We start from the raw sequence: 16,663 nt of genomic DNA on the forward strand, positions 1-16,663 counted from the left end.
AGAGTTTGGGTGGCCAGGGTCTTCTATGGGCCTGATGTCAATAGGATTTCTCATTTTAGTTTCTGTAAGAGTAGGTTTTTTTGGCGGGGTGGCATTGTTAGCGCCACGCCCAACCCCCAACTTGGAGGACCAGGTGCTGTGCTCACTCCTCCCCCAAGACCAATCTGGTATGGTTGAACCTGCCAGGAGCCATAGGCTCCCTCCAGCATAGCGATCAGGATCATAGAAGCACGCAAGACTCTCCACCACGACAAGGTCACAGCACGGGGAGAGGTTTCTTCATTAATACATGACGAAATTAGCTCCATATTTCAGTACCAATTTAAGTCTTCCATTTTCTAACTAATCAAACCAACATTATTTTATTGAAATCCCAGAAAACTGCAGTGAATTGCTTCGACATACTTCAGTAAGCATCATGGGAAGTAGCGGCGTATTCGCACATGCTTATAACCGATCGGGTTTCTGGTACAGCTCGGGTAATGACAAGGACGTTAGCATATTAGCCGTTACCATTCAGACTCACATAGTGCCTAGCATAGCTGAGTATTGTCCCCCGGTGGGCCTCCTGTCTGAGCACAGATGAATCATGTTGCATAAAGCAAATGTATGAATAAAATACATTAATTGTTTTTCAATGCTGTTTAGGGAGTGTTCTTTAAAAGAAATCACCAGATGCCCTGTCATCATAACGACTCTTGAAAAAAAGCTGTAAAGTATTACAGAATAATCATTTTCCAGTATGAGTATCAAAGTGAGTGTGACTGCGCTATATTGCCATGACTTCATGGTGTAATTGGATTTATTTGTATCACCTCATGTTTGAAAGTAACACCTGGTAGCACTTTTCCTTAGTGCTGAGTGAGAGCCAGGGATGAAAAGGGTCTCATGATGATGTGACGCTGAATATTGCTGCAATATGTTATCATGGAGATGGTATTACTGAAACTGATCACAGATGAGGAAAAGAGACAAAAGAGAAAAGATGTTAAAGGAAAGCTTACATATGATCAGCAAGTTGTTTGTTCTCATCTACAAATAGTAAATCATCCATTCATTTATCATGGCCTCTAGGAAATGACATAACCTTTATCTAAAGGACAGGTGCATGGGTCTAAATGGAGAAAATAAGTAAAGTGTGCAAGAAAGAATTTGATGTGAAAGAAGCAGATAATAGAAGAAGTTCACCCTTTGTTCAATAATGAGGGATTTAAAAGGCACATTTTAAAGATAAATAAAAACTGCAACGCAGTCATTAAACCAAACGGAGGGTTTCAACTGGTATCAGAGAATTCACTGGCCATGACAGTAAGCCATATGCAATGGTTTGCTGACTAATCTTCACGAAGATGTTTTCCAGATTGTGTGTGTGTGTGTGTGTGTGTGTGTGTGTGTGTGTGTGTGTGTGTGTGTGTGTGTGTGTGTGTGTGTGTGTGTGTGTGTGTGTGTGTGTGTGTGTGTGTGTGTGTGTGTGTGTGTGTGTGTGTGTGTGTGTGTGTGTGTGTGTGTGTGTGTGTGTGTGTGTGTGTGTGTGTGTGTGTGTGTTGACTAATCTTCACGAAGATGTTTTCCAGATTAACAAATACAATAGCAAAAACAGACCATATCGCTGGATCCGAACATACTCTGCAGATCCCTATTAATGTTAAATAGATGTCAGCTCATGTGGAAATATGCTTACCTAGCATGTGATTGTAAAAGTATTTTGGATTTGTCATCTTTTGTGTGTGTCCTTTTTGATATTTTACAGAAAGAAATGTTGTAATGGCTTCAAGTTCGTGCTGGGCCAGTGCATTCCTGAAGGTAGGGGAAACTGTTTGGATGTCTGTCTTGTATTTGTAATTATTTTGTAATTATCTTTCATCATTAAATAACTTTCCCCTTGTTTAACCTCACTGAATGTTCAATCAACTTTAACAAGAATGTTGCCGGTCACATTTGTTTTCTAGCTGATTAAATGCCTCATTTCCTTTCTGTAGACTATGATGTGTGTGCTGGCGCCCCCTGTGAGCAACAGTGCACCGACCACTTTGGTCGAGTGGTGTGCACCTGTTACCCCGGCTACCGCTACGACCGTGAGCGCCACAGGAACCGAGAGAAACCCTACTGTCTGGGTGAGCGCCTGAACTACACCTCGTGAATCCCTTATTAAAAACAAGTCTATACATAACGTTTTCTTATTTGAATTGTGTAAACGTGTTAGGCCACGCTATATTCTGGCATTATCTAAATTGATGCCTTCTGTCAGTTCAAAGAGACCAGCACTCTTTATTCTTTGCAATCAAACTATTTTAGACAATTTCTATATAGGATTGTTCTAGCCCATCCCAATTTAAAAAATGGAGCTTGAAAAACAAGCCCCGTAAAGTTTTCCTAACACTGAGGTAAAATAAACGCAGAATGTAACATAGTATTGCTGATTTTTGCTTTGCTCGTTTGAAATGAGCGCTCCATTAACTTTATAATACATTAGTAGCAGTTATTTAAAGTTTATCTTGGCTTTAATTAATGCTTTTAATGATGCTCATATACATGTCATTAATGTTAGCTGAGCCGTGTTCTTCATGTACATGTTTTCCATTATTTACCCTTTGACATTACACATCTCTCAGTGGTCCGCCTTGTACACACACAACTTAGATGCATATTGTCTGTATCAAATTATTAAATGCAGCAGTCAATCATGTACTTTGTCAACTTTTATTTTGAGCCAATATGGTGTAAAGGAGAACAATATAGCTTTTCTGTATTTGTATATGTTACTGGATGAGTGCGTGTTGGTTCACACAGTCTTTCTTTAATGTCTTTATCGTGTCTCTTCTGCTTCTTTCCGTCCCTACAACATATAGACATCAACGAATGTGCAGATAAGAACATGACTACGTGCTCTCAGACCTGCGTGAATTCTGTGGGGAGCTACAGGTGTGAGTGTGAGAAAGGCTATTTCCTGGAAGAAGATGGGAAAACATGCACCAAGGGGGAGAGAGGTGAGAATACTATTTTTACTCAGGCATTTTCTCTTTACTCAAGGGCACCTCTGACTGCGATGTGAGGCTGACCACACATGGTTATTTGGTGGGAGAAAAATGGAGATGGGGGGCTGCTGCAAACACTGACACCTGGTAGTCATTACACATCCTAGCTCCTTTTGCATTTCAGAACGTGTCTGTCTCCCAAACACACTGCTGCCCCCCCTGACTCCTGGTCCTTTTTGATTTGCGGGATGCATTTGAGGAAAACATAACAAGCGCTCCAGATGATGATAAAGTCTTTTTTTGCCCCAGAGTCTCCAGTGAAGCAGTCAGGGGCTGCAGATTTGCTACTTCCTCCCATGAGTTTCTTTTCCATTACCTACTAAAACATTGCAGCAAAAGCTGGAGAGTGAGAAACGATGGTTCATGTAGTCATGCCCCTGCTTTATGTCCCACTGCTTTGTAACGTAGTGGGAAAATAATGTCCAGAAAATGCATTACATATATATGCATTCGTAGAGTAGGGCCCATTCTACCACAGACCAGAGACAGAGCAAGGTCTGTGCTTTTCCTGTTGTGTTTCCCTTTACTCAATCGTGTAATTTTACTGCTTAAATTATCATATTTATTGAGTTAAGAGTATTAGTAGTAAAAAAAATGTTCAAATATGCAAACTGGGGTTGCAAGAAAATATTAATACACTTCAATATTGTGACATTATATTTAATATTACTGTAATGTTTCCAAAACACTATTTATTTTTAATTAAAAATTAACATGAAAATATTTGTGATTTTCATTCTGAAAAGTGATATGACAGTTTTCCTAAAATTCTATAAAAAAAATCACACAATATATTTACCAGACATCACATCAGACATTAGTTCACTACTACATCACTGACACATTTACTAGACAACCTTCCTGTCCAAGAAGAGGATTTTAAAGCTCCCGTAAATCTTTGGTCTCACAAATGACAGTGTTACAGAGTTATCATCCTGTATAAACTACGCATTCACTAGTAGGCTCACAACCCATCCAACTGTCACCAGACTAACACAGGAGTATCATTCTGATGATTTTCTAAAAGATGCCTTTACTGCTAGCTTTTCTGACAGAAACATTTTTTTCATCCGATTCCCAGCAGTGCATCTCTTTGAGAAGTCTGACAACATGATGAATGCTGGAACTTGCTCAGCCACGTGTGACGATTTCCACCAGATCAGGATGTCTGTCCTGCAGCTTAAACAGAAGGTAAGGGTCCTAAATACAATAAAATGCAATACGTCTACAATTGACCCGTGATTTGATATATTTATCATAACCCTGCATCATGAAATCCTCCCGTTTTTCTGGTTGACTGAAAAAAGCTCTTCTTTTTTGAATATCTGCAGAAATGTTCCTTTCTTTTATGACCACCTGAAGATCTCACTTTATCGCCAAGGTGTTCATACCTGACTGTAATTCAGGAACAACAGCAGGCTTATTTTAAAAACGTCCATGAGATTTATCGTAGCACTTTATTTCCTAATAAAAAGAATGTCTGAATCAACTTCCTTTGCTGTAGCTGGTAGATTCCTTCCATAAGTGGGAATTGGTGGGCAATTTGGGTGAAACTCAACAGTTTGGCTACGTTTCCCTGTGTGTAATCTTACAAGTCTGTCAGCAGTGGCACTCAACACCCTCGCTCTAACACATTATATATTGCTCCCAGCTGTGTGGTCTATGGGCTCATGCAGCTATACAGCACATAATCTTTACTATTTTGAGAAAACAAAATAAAAATATTATTACAGTGAGAGATTATATAGTCATTTACTCGTATCATGGGAAGGTTAGAGTTTAAATGTAGGTTCACTCTCAGGTTCAAACACCTGTGCCCAAGGTCACAGGCCACATACAGTCTTGCATAATGCTCACTGATCAGCAGGTGAACCATGGTGTGTGTGTGTGTGTGTGTGTGTGTGTGTGTGTGTGTGTGTGTGTGTGTGTGTGTGTGTGTGTGTGTGTGTGTGTGTGTGTGTGTGTGTGTGTGTGTGTGTGTGTGTGTGTGTGTGTGTGTGTGTGTGTGTGTGTGTGTGTGTGTGTGTGTGTGTCTTGCAGCCTAGCGAGGTCTGCCTCCCCCTGGGATTACCAGATCCACATGATATTACGCAGAGATCAAAGCTAACTTTTCCCAAGGATGCTGTTTAGCATAGAGAGCAGGAACTCTCCTGGTCTTGTGAATAATGCAGAGGGGTTGTCTGGCCCTCCATCTGTCTGGGTTATAGCAGATGAAAGATCAGCTTCCATCTTTGGCTGAGTATATAGTTGTAACATAATCTTACTTAAAGTTGGCCCTTCATTGTGTAATTTTCCTGTGATGTTTGATACTGCAGAACTTTATGAGCTATTGTGTGTAAAAGCATTTTTAGAATGACAGCAAAATGAGTGTTACTCATATGAAACAAATCTTTCATCCCATGAGAGAATGTGTATTTCTTTTAGTTATTTTTAATTGACCTGTTCATTCAATCATTTTGTTCTTTATTTTTATTCAAGATGGCTGTGCTGTCAAACAGTGCTTACATCCCTGAGCAGATGGCCAGTCAGAAAATTGTGACATCGCCCATATTTTTACCAGGGCCGCCAGGTCTCCCCGGACCTCCAGGTAAACACATGAAGCTAAAGATAATAAAAATGTGTCAGACGGCATAAAGAAACTGGCCTGAATCCAGGTCTAAAAAAGTGTCTGTGGCAATGCTAAAGGCTCTGTGGGACTGTGCTTTAAGCTAAATGTTAACCTTGGCATGTCTACAGGGCCAATGAAAAGGTTTAACACTTGGTAAATTCAAGGCATCTCAAGAGCAAGAAGCATTTTATCTATTTTGCAAACATCTTAATAAATTCTGTGTCTTTTTGTGATCAGCTGTATGTATATCTGATTAGTTTCTGTATTGTTCAAGGGGATCCAGGACCAGAGGGCCCTCCTGGATATACAGGACTGTTGGGGCCTCCTGGGCCTCATGGTCCCAGGGGCTTTATGGGACCCATTGGACCCACACCAGACCTGTCCCACATCAAACGGGGCCCCAGAGGACCTGTGGTCAGTTAATGAATACACACTTTGCAGTTGTTATGAATGATTGTGTTTTAATCATCTCTTCAACCCCAGGCTTCATCCCTGTTAGGAAATATTTTTGCTTAGGTGTTTAACCTTTGACCTAGTTCATAATTTTGTCCTTCCTCTGTCTAGACCCATTGCATAGTTCTTTGGCCTTCAGGTTGCTGTAATCTCCCTTAAGGAGGGGCAGATTGAGCGCATTGTTGATGCCAGTCTATGAAAGAGCACAAGCTGACCTGAGATAGTTTATTGTTCAGGGACGTCTAGAAGCCTTTCTTATCTGGAACGTAGGTTCCCTGGCGCACATTCTTTTCCAATGTGTGACAGCTTTAGTTATATTCAGGATCCATATGTGTTTAGTTTGGCGAATGAAAAATGTTGATTGTCAATTCCGAACTAGTTAAAACCTCATACTGTAGTAGAGATCTTCAGGATTGGTCGGGCAATCGCTCTGTCAACTCGTGGCTGCAGCAAATGTCTTGTCAATTCTCCAGCCGTTAACTTCATAATGAACCTTCAGTGTTTGCCATCAAAGTTCCAGCCCTCCCGTGTCTCTCTGAGTGTCAAGGTTGTGGTAAAGGACCCAAGCATAGAGTGAATAAAGGAGGCAGGTATGGGTCCAAACAGAAGGCGAGCTTTATTCAAATTAAAGCTGTACTATCAAACAAAGAGCAGACAGACGGATGGACAGGAACAGGCAGGTAACATGGACTAGACCAGGTTGGAAACGACGACGACCGAACAAGGAACAAGAGGGGGACGGAGACTAAATACACAAGGGTAATCACAAGACAAGACACAGCTGGAGAGGGGAGGAGAAACACAGGGGCAAGAGTTGAACGCAATAACACAATCAGGCACAGGAGAGAAACGCAGACAGGAAGTGAAACTAAACATGACACAAGAGGGGAAAACATTTCAAAATAACAGGAAAACAACAGACACAAAACAAGGATCATGACACTGAGTTTCATCTCCATTGTTTCATAAGTTTCCATCACAATCCCGGATAAAAAAGATTCAGTTTCTCAGCTTTTTAGATTGTATATAAGTTGTCATATTCCTCAGATTTAACTGTGTGTGTGTGTGTGTGTGTGTGTGAGTGAGTGTGAGACCTCTACTGCTCTGAGTTATGTTGTTCACCTTTGCTATAATGTTTAATATGTTCAGTTTCACACAGGATTACAAAATGGATTTGGATGAGAGCACTTTTTTTTTTTCTCTTTACTTTCGTTTAAGTTGCAGACTTGTTATTTTTAACCGAAAGTCATCCAGGTAATTTAATAATCCCGCTATGTGACAGGAGTCAGCCCCAGGACAGCTGTGATTGATTTTTCTTTATAAAAGGGGCATGAATTGAGAGCAACCAAATATCTTTTGCTTTTCAAATGACACATTTCAAAAAGACGAGAAAAAACACTTCCCCGTTAAAGCAAACCACACTTCTGCAGTGTGAAAGAGGACGACACACTGTAATGGCAAACATAATAAAGAGGGCAGAATCCATTTACAGCTTTAGTTGTTTTCTTTGGCTCGCTGCTTTATTTTGCAGCGCTCCGTCTTTGCCTGCGTGTGGGATCTGAATCAAGAATGTGCCGGATGTGAACATACAGTAAAGAAATATTTTGGTTTGAATGCTCAAGTATTTATGCAATCTGCTTATTGATAAATCAGGCTGTCGATACCTGCAATTAGTTTCTGTATATCACCATCTGCATGCTGCCAAACCAAGAAGAGAGGAACACTGTTTTTGTATAAGAAAGTGATCTATTGCTTTCTGTCTCCGTGTGTCAAAGGGAGTTGTCCTTCTCTCCACAGAAACCTGATTAAATTCTGATCACAGTTGTGAGGTTCAGCCATCGGGTCACATGTGTTCCTCTGCATGTCAGGGCTTCAAAGATGATGAATAGGATTTAGTGTGTGACTCACAGGCTTGGTACTGATCTGAATATTGGCCCTGCTCCCTATACAATGTCTTCACACTGCTTTAATGATGATTATTTTAGGAAAGAGATCAAAGCACTCCCTACTATTTAGATGAACTCAAGAAAGCCTTGAGGCAAGCACAAAGTTAATCTTGGATAATCGATGTTGATCGAGATGTCAGTTTTGAATTTAAAGAGATTTAGAATAAATGAGTTTTAGTGAAAATACTGAACTGAACATTAACACATTACTGGGTGCAAGGTCAGGCTGCCATCAGATAGATAGTCACAGGAAAATTCACATTATTGAGCTTCTCAGTATCCTCTTGTAGGTCTTAGAAGTGTGAAAAGAAACTATAATGTGTTTTCAGAACAGATAATGAATGCAGTTTGTTTGTTTCTTTTATTCAACAGGGGTTTCCAGGAGCGCCAGGAAAGGATGGCCTAAAGGTGAGGTCAGATTGTACTTAGTTACCTTACCTCTCCCATCTGTATGACATCAATCTTACTGTAAAAGGCAGCTTTTCTAGAGAAGAGCCTCTTTTTCAGTTGCGTATTATCAAACAGGGGTCCAGCATGCTGCCCCTCGGTCACAAAACTCATTCTCCTTGGCAGCAGAATTTGACACTTGGCTTACAGCACAAGGCCCCTCTCAAAAGAAGGATATGCAAAAGTTCAAAAGTGCTAGATACATTTGAATCATCTGCCAACACAATGTCTGTCAAAAGATATTTCTCAATAACCCATTTCTTCAAATGTATACAGGGGGAAATCCACAAAGCAGGTGCCAGGATCCTAACAAATCCGCAGTTGGTACCTGCAGATGTTAGGATCACTGCGTGTTACTGCAAGTCGAGAGAGGGAGATTGGTGTGCCGAAACGCCATAGGCACACTTCAGAAACTCTTGTTGGGTCGGCTTGATTTGGTTGCTTCTCGATGCGAGTCAACATGTATCAGTTCAAATACTTGTACACGAGAATCTTAGACCAAAATTGGACACCATTTTATCAGATTTAAGGTTACAAAATATATCAAAAGATCACTGTTTGTTTAGAGTGATTTAATCTCTCACCTCTCAGATTCAGAATTACCCAATTCACAAGAAGCTGAAGCCAACAGCAAGTCTGTTCAGGCGGCAACTTGCTGCTAACCACCAGAGTGAAGGCTGTTGATTCCTTGGTGTTGTCTGGAGTATCCCATGGATTATGGGAACAGGGCGTTTGAATTAGCTGATGATAGGTGGCACCAATATTTCAAAAGGATAACTGGAATGTTTTTTCTGCTTTGACTCCCCGGGAAGCCTCGGGCAAAGTGTTAAACACTAGGCCCCAGCAGATGGTTAAGCCTCAGATTAAAGAGGCACAATGCAGAATCCAGCGTGGTTACAGTGAGATTTGTGTTTACATTTTTCACTTGTTTTGCATTAATCCAGATTTGCTTGCACACTGATTCTCATGTTGCTATTTTCCTAGAAAAGAGCAGCTGAAGTCAGGAAGATATGATGGTATATTTGCTGATTGCAGATGTTCTCAAGACAGCCGCTGTGTGCTTTGGAGCAGTAACAGTGTTTGACTTTCCTCATTTAGATGTGCGCTAATGAAGATGTTTAGGTTGTATTTATCAGATTTAAACATCCTTAGAGATTGTGGCAACAAAGGTGAGCTAAAAATCAACTTCCCTTTTAATGGCTTTTATTTGGAAATTGCGGCTCTGCTCACAGTTTAAACTGAATCTGACGAGTGAGATCCTACTGCAGTGAAAGTAGCTTTTTCAGATAATAAAAGGTAGAGGTCAAGACCTGATCAGACCGTTGATCAACAAAATAATTAGAATTTTAATCATATAATACCTCTTTTTTTGGGAATGTAATTTGGAAACTGTGACTGATTTACTTAAGCATCACAGGATTATAAAGATATTGGTCAATAATAAATCAAGAATGACTGGTAATCCATGTCACACTGACTTAGAGAAGTGAAAGGTGAAAGAGCTGATGAGATGCTGGTCTTGTGTTGGCTCTGGCATCGTGTTATACCCTCAGTGCTGTTTGCTTAGCTTGTGGAACACGTATGGAACAACTTAGGTGCATCCGGTTTATTGACATAGTACCTCGGTATTCTTTCAGTACAGCGTGGATGTTTGTGTGGATAGATTGGAGGTTGATAGTAATCTGTCTCTGGGTAACAAATCCAAACCATCTGCCAAAACACTCACAGCCCCAGTGTGACCCTGAGCCCACTAACAACCACAGTGGTCAGGTCAATATGTGTGTCTGTGGTTGTGTGTGCTACCGTAGGTCAACAGGCTGCCATGATACGTCACAGTTTCATGTACAGTATGTTTAAATGAAAACACTTCTTCACGTTTACATTTCACATATTTTTGAATTATTTCTACGTTTTGGGAAATACACTTATTTGCTTTCTCTGCAAGGGGTGTGAAGAGTTAACACGCTGGTAACCTCTGTATGAAACAAGAGCATATACTCAATCATAATAATTATGATAATGCTAAGCTAAAATATATTAAAGCTTAGCAAAGCATTAACACTGGATTCAAGGGGAAACAGCTAGCGTGGCTCTTTCCAAATAAAATACACCTACCAGCACCTCTAAAGCTCTCTAATAAACATGTTGTTAATGTTCATTACTGAGCTTTATAGGGGATCATTTGGTGTGTTTTCAAACGGCATCTTTGATTGTCTTCCCCTGGACTCATAACCTGAAACTTTCTAGATAAAAAAGGGCAGACACTTTAGAAAAATACATCCAAATCCAAATAGGTGTTTGGCTGAAACATCTGTCAATCAATCTCTTATTAATACAAGTCTGGAAAGAGCAAAATCATATTTTCCAAAAGGTTTTTCAAAGCAGAACCTTAAGGGTGGCCCTTGACACACACTGTTGCTGTTAGGCGAAGTTGAAAAAATTTAAGTAATCTTGCTCAGACCATTTATTTTAATTGTTTTAAACCGCCATATCCTCACCAATAATAGCACTCTGTCCCCACATGACAGCCCAGTTTCCCCATATATAGATAAACCGCTGTGATTGGCCTGTCTGAATACATGACCCCTACTAGCCGAAGGTTTGTTAGCGGCTCTTCTCACTGCCTCTCTTGCTACCTTTCCCCTAGTTCTTTTGAAAATGTTCCCTGACAAGAATTATATGAATTATTTGTTTAGATAGTGCTAATAATTGTTTTGTTTCCCCAGGGGGATAGAGGAGCTCCTGGGCCTGTCGGACCACCAGTAAGACTCTGCCTATCTATATTGATGCCTCACTATTGTAACTTGTTACCATTATCCAGAACAATGCAGTTAAACAAAGGCATGAGTGAAAAACAGACCACTGTGGACCCTGGAAATTAAACACCACAGCTAATGATACTGTCAAACTCAAAAGTAAATAGTATCAAGTACAGTGTAAGCATTATCCCCTTAGATAAACACTGATGGTGCTAACGTTAACAAATCATGAGAACTGCTCAGTAGTCAGTGGCCCGTTGTAGACAGTCCATTGGTCAGCTGGAGTTTTGTTGGGACAACCTCTGTGGTTTCTCAGTAAATATAGACGAAGAACACATTTGATCTTTCCAGTAAAGATGCGAGTAACTAACTAACTAACTAACTAACTAAGTTTAAATATAAGAGAAATATTTGTTCAAAAATGTGTTTTTGTTGTCCTCACTCCCCAGGGTCCTCCAGGCTCTTTTGATTTCCTGCTGCTGCTGATGGCAGACATCCGTTACGACATCGCTGAACTGCAGAACAAAGTGTACGGTCGCCCGATGCCCTCTCCAGGGGAGGACTTTCCTGCAGTACCCGACAGCTGGCGGGACACCCAGGACAATCTGGAAACTGGCTCAGGTGAGGACTACAAGGAACCTACACCCCGAACAGACGGAGGATCAAAGACAGACAGGAAGTGGAAACCAGCGCGAGAGAGAACAGACTTTAACTGGAATATTTAAAATGGTTTGGGTCTATATGTATATGATACTGGTGTAAATATTGAAGTGTTTATGCATTTTTATTTTATTTAAACAGAGTGTACTGTATGCCTTTTTAATCACAGATGTTTATTTTTATATGATATACAAGAGTTTGTGTGACTATTTTTTAACAAAATGAGTTGACTGTGCAAACGCAGGTTTTTTTATTCGTTATTTACACGGCACATTAAACAAGTCTCCTTAAATCAGTTTTTACGTCTTTACTTTATGTCAGTACATAATTCTCTTTCCCACAACTTGTGTAAGAAATACAGCCACCAAATCTGTGTATATATTCATTATCGGAATATATACACAGATAATGAAAGATTCCTCTTCCTCATGGTCCGCAAAGTAAATATTGAACCCATTTTGCCAGGATACATGATTCAAATTTTTCAGAGACAGGTACTTGAAATAAATGAATATATAAATATATGCTGTGTACATACAAAGATGTTGGATTGCTGTGTGGATCACTGGTGTTGGATAGTCCTCCACCAGAGGGAGACATACATAAATTTACAAATGTCTGGGTTACTGGCTCGGCATTTCTGAGAAATGAATGGCTGACCAATCAATCTGTAACACATCACAATATAATTAATGAGCCTGATATAAAAAGGCACCTCGCGTTCAAATTCCAAGTCAGCTATTGACTCAGAACATTTGACTACATCTTAAGGTTAGTCAGTATATTCACTTAGCTGATTAAACCTTTACATAATCACTGCACACTGTGAAGAAGGTATGACAATCATGATTATATTTGCTCAACATTCTGCTTTCCCTGCAGCTGAAATAGGAAAACTGCATCCTTGTAAGTTTCATTTTCAAGCTGTGACATTGCTATATGTGTTCCCTATGCTGTTATTTCCCCTTCATAGCTCTGGTTTTAGCTGCATTGCTCAGCAAGGTGCACCCGGAAGTGCTTAAAACCTCCTGTGCCAGTAGCAGAAAGCAGAGGTGTATGTTTGTCTTTATATCAATAAATCCTATGGATTTAATAGTTTTCAGGGCGTCTTCTGTGGTTGATTTGGGTCGCCCGCAGCATGGGGTTGAACAAGCTGACATGTTTTTTAACTTAAAATGCCCCTGTGTGCACCCAATGTATAGTACTTTTTAACTTACTCAAGGGACCGAATCTCAGTTATGATTATTATACTCTACTTTTGGTATTGTTAATTCTTCTATACTTAGTTTCAGGGAACTTCTTCTATCACTGTTCACAGTGATGTGACCTAACAGTCATTCAGTACCTCTCTGAATCCACTAGGTGGCAGTCATATGTCAGTCAGTATGTGCACTGCTTGATTAATTCCCTCTGATAGATGCACAGCACTCAGTGTTCAGTGAACTCATTAAACTGTGTAGTGTAGTTCAGAGGAGCACGTGACGATAATCATAACACAATTATGAATAAAACTTTGTGGAGATGTTCACTCAGCGTGGGTAATCTGTGTTTTCTTGTTTATTTTCAGACTCAATGACTGAAATTAGATGTTCTTACTCAACAATACTTGATGTTTTTACTCCAAAAGATTGTTTGGCAGCATGGCGGGCAGCCACCGGCGATGAAATTAACTCAAAAAGTCCAAATGAATACACTTGCCCTGTCTCTGTGTAAGTAATTGTTGTAACCATTTGGTGTGAACCTGTTGCATTTTGTTCCTGGAAGCTAAGCATTACATTGGAACATGAGATTCAAGCAACATATTTACTGTTTGTTTTCAGCTAAAAATGTTATCTTCTTATAAATCAATATGATCACATATCAAAGAATTTCATTAACAACAAACAAAAACCCATTTGATAGTTTATTCTAGTGCATCAGAAGCCACCTTCATTAAAAACGATGTCATTGTTAACATGATGCGTATTGGTTTCACAATGATCCCATTTTCAGAGAACAGTACATGTCATGATTAAAGAGGGGCCGAAATTAAAGTCCTGTGCACATCCTTTTAACAAGCTTCAGTCGTATCGTACCAGCAAAGACAGAAAAAAAAAAGTTGGCATTATTTTTATCCAAAATCCCTTCTGGAAGTAATTAATCACCATCATACAAGGGAGAGCCTTAAAAGATTTCCAATATTTGCTGAAGTGCCCCCTTGTTCCTAATTATATCTCCCTGCTTGTCCCCCTCATTATTTAGAACTAGATGCAACACTGAATGGGGACACCCCCAGCCCCCTTCCCAAAGAAAATGTTTAATAGCAAATGAATGAGTGAGTTACTGTGCTGCAAGAAAAGCCTTAATGAGGTAATTTTATTAGTAGCGGCTGCCCAGAACTGATTGAGACCAATGGAGGAAACAAACAGATTGAGGCAGCAAAGAGAAAATTAGTGTTGCCCAATTCATTCATTAATGCATTAGTGTGGGCAGCAAATTAACTGCCCCAAAAATCCCCCATTCAGTGAAGATTATGATGAAGAAAATGCATTGTTCCCCCCCAACGTAATTGCAAGACACTGCAAATTCAATTCTAATGAGGCGAAAGCCACCCCCTTAACATGCATCCCCTATTTCCCCTCTAAAAGGGCTTACTCTTGTTGGGGCCTAAGTTTAAGGAAGTATTGAGAGTGAAGGAGACAATAATGAGAGATTGGCCTGGCCTTAAGTGCTTTATATGCTGCAAGCAGGTAGAGAGGATTGAATGGCTCTCTTTCTGGGACTCCTGGGGGGCCTGTCTTCCCAGCACAACAACACTTGGCCCTGAGAAAAGGGCCCGCTGAGGAGCCTGGAGAGTGAATGGACCTGTGCTGCAGCGGGTCAAAGTGAATGGCCACAAGTTCTTCAATGATTACAAACTATGTTATGCCGGCCCGGGCTACACACATGTACACACAGACACACACGTAGACGGCCCTCACCCTTCCACCTCTCCCTCTCATTGAGTTATCTTTACTCAGGCTTTGTCTCCCCTAATTGGAGCTGATGAGGGACTAATTGGTAGCTTTTTTACAACACCCAGTACTTAAGCAATGGCAAGCCGAGGGAGGCAGCATGAGCAGAGTTAATGAGAGGCTTTGCACAAATAAAAGCTTTAAAATGGGCCTGTTTCAAAGAATGGGAGAAAGGGAAAGTTGAGAATATCTTTTGTGTGCTCTACATCTTTCACTTATGTGCAGGTATCTGAAAAGAAGAGGGAGTGGTGGAGGGCACACAGTGGTTGCCGAAACGTTGAGCACTTGTTCGCATAAAGGGATCTGTTCGGTATTGTTTGGGGCCCATCGTTTAGTGTGTCTGTTAATAATGAGAGAGGGCCGCTCTTCAAATGAATGTGGCAAAGTCCTCAATGGAAAATAAGTGCCCTCTCTTGGCTGGACCACACTGGACCGTGTTGAAGCAATCTGAAATAAAGCTTTAGTCCTTCGGCATTGTTGAGGGTGAGTGTGTGGCCTATGTGCGCAGTATTGAGCCAACAAATAATATAGCAGTAAAGCCAGTCAACACTGCTCTGATGTGGGGTATTCATTTAATATTGGTTTGGGAAAATCCTTATCACAATATGATTTTAGCTTAAATAAATAGCCTCTTTGATTCACTTCAATTGTATGTGTTTTTGCAGCAATTCAGAAGGAAATCCAGCGCACCAGATGGTAAAATAAACATAAAAATCTCATCCTCCTCTGCAGGCCAGCTAGAGATTTGCATCATGGTGGTACACTTAAGAGCACAGTGGATTCGACCACAGGACATTTCCTTAGCATGCAGTTGTCTCAGCAGACATTTTGTTCATGTGATAATTGGTTGCTTTGTGCTTTTCAGGTATGAATAAACACCATGGGGCAACAGGCTTCATTAAACTAAGCCCTGCTGTCACATCAGGAGGTGACAGGCCACTCTCCCTTTCCCCCTAATGCGACATGGGTAATACAAACATCTTTAGATCCCCCAGGAACAAGAAACCCCATGTACAACACAACTCCTCTTTGTTTTGTCCACTAAGCCCCGTTTAGGATCTCTAAATGTTGACTCATTCAAATGAAGGCTTAAATACACACAGTGAGGTAGACAATCTTAAGTCAGAAGCTTTATTATGGTCAAATATATTCAGTGAAGGCAATTAAATATAGATCAAACTTCAAATAAAGTGTTATTTTAAATACCAATCATTCAGGCTCCAGCAATATTTACTTCACTGGCCAAATATTTGTGCTGACTCATGTGATAGGCTATTCACAGTCTCAGTGACCCATTAACATCCTACAGGTTCCCATTGTCCCCCACTAAATGGATACATTAGCATTGCTTTTGTTATTTAAATCCTACATTTCCTTACAAAGAGTGTGGGTTAACTCTCTAATGAGGACTTCCTCAGACAAAGGACTATTTTCTCTACTTTTTAAATCCACTGGTAGCCTGTTAGTTTTCAAGAGTTTTAAATGTTACATACAAAGTTAGTGTCCTTTATAAGGGAATTCACTCGAAATCTTTTGGTTTTATTCCTATACATACTCTCTTTACTTACAGTACTAACTCATATAGCATCGTAGATGCACTTAAGAGGACATTATGAAAAATAAAATCCTAATAAATTCATTTCGCAAAGAAATTGGGCAATTTTCGGACACCCCTTTTCAATGTGGATTCACTAGATTGACCATGCCCTTATAAAGTATAACACATTTGTGTAAATAATGTAAGTGTAGTTCTTTAACTCCC

General features: G+C 40.2%; 1 protein-coding gene across 3 annotated transcripts in view; it reads left to right on the forward strand.

Annotated features, from left to right (window-relative positions):
- The window catches only part of ccbe1 (collagen and calcium binding EGF domains 1), a 36,067-nt gene extending 22,627 nt beyond the window's left edge, over positions 1-13,440 (forward strand). The window contains exons 3-11 of one of the 3 annotated variants that reach the window (XM_063889643.1): positions 1,751-1,803; positions 1,980-2,114; positions 2,850-2,987; positions 4,117-4,226; positions 5,514-5,622; positions 5,918-6,057; positions 8,415-8,455; positions 11,216-11,251; positions 11,698-11,975. In XM_063889643.1, the coding sequence (XP_063745713.1) occupies positions 1,751-1,803; positions 1,980-2,114; positions 2,850-2,987; positions 4,117-4,226; positions 5,514-5,622; positions 5,918-6,057; positions 8,415-8,455; positions 11,216-11,251; positions 11,698-11,734 (799 nt within the window). In that variant the 3' untranslated portion in view covers positions 11,735-11,975. Of the gene's footprint in view, positions 1-1,750; positions 1,804-1,979; positions 2,115-2,849; positions 2,988-4,116; positions 4,227-5,513; positions 5,623-5,917; positions 6,058-8,414; positions 8,456-11,215; positions 11,252-11,697 lie in introns of all 3 variants that reach the window. The other 2 variants (XM_063889642.1, XM_063889641.1) reach the window with 2 other exon arrangements.
- The last annotated feature ends 3,223 nt before the right edge of the window (positions 13,441-16,663 follow it).

This window comes from Eleginops maclovinus, chromosome 8 (assembly GCF_036324505.1).
Source record: "Eleginops maclovinus isolate JMC-PN-2008 ecotype Puerto Natales chromosome 8, JC_Emac_rtc_rv5, whole genome shotgun sequence".
Taxonomy (NCBI): domain Eukaryota; kingdom Metazoa; phylum Chordata; class Actinopteri; order Perciformes; family Eleginopidae; genus Eleginops; species Eleginops maclovinus.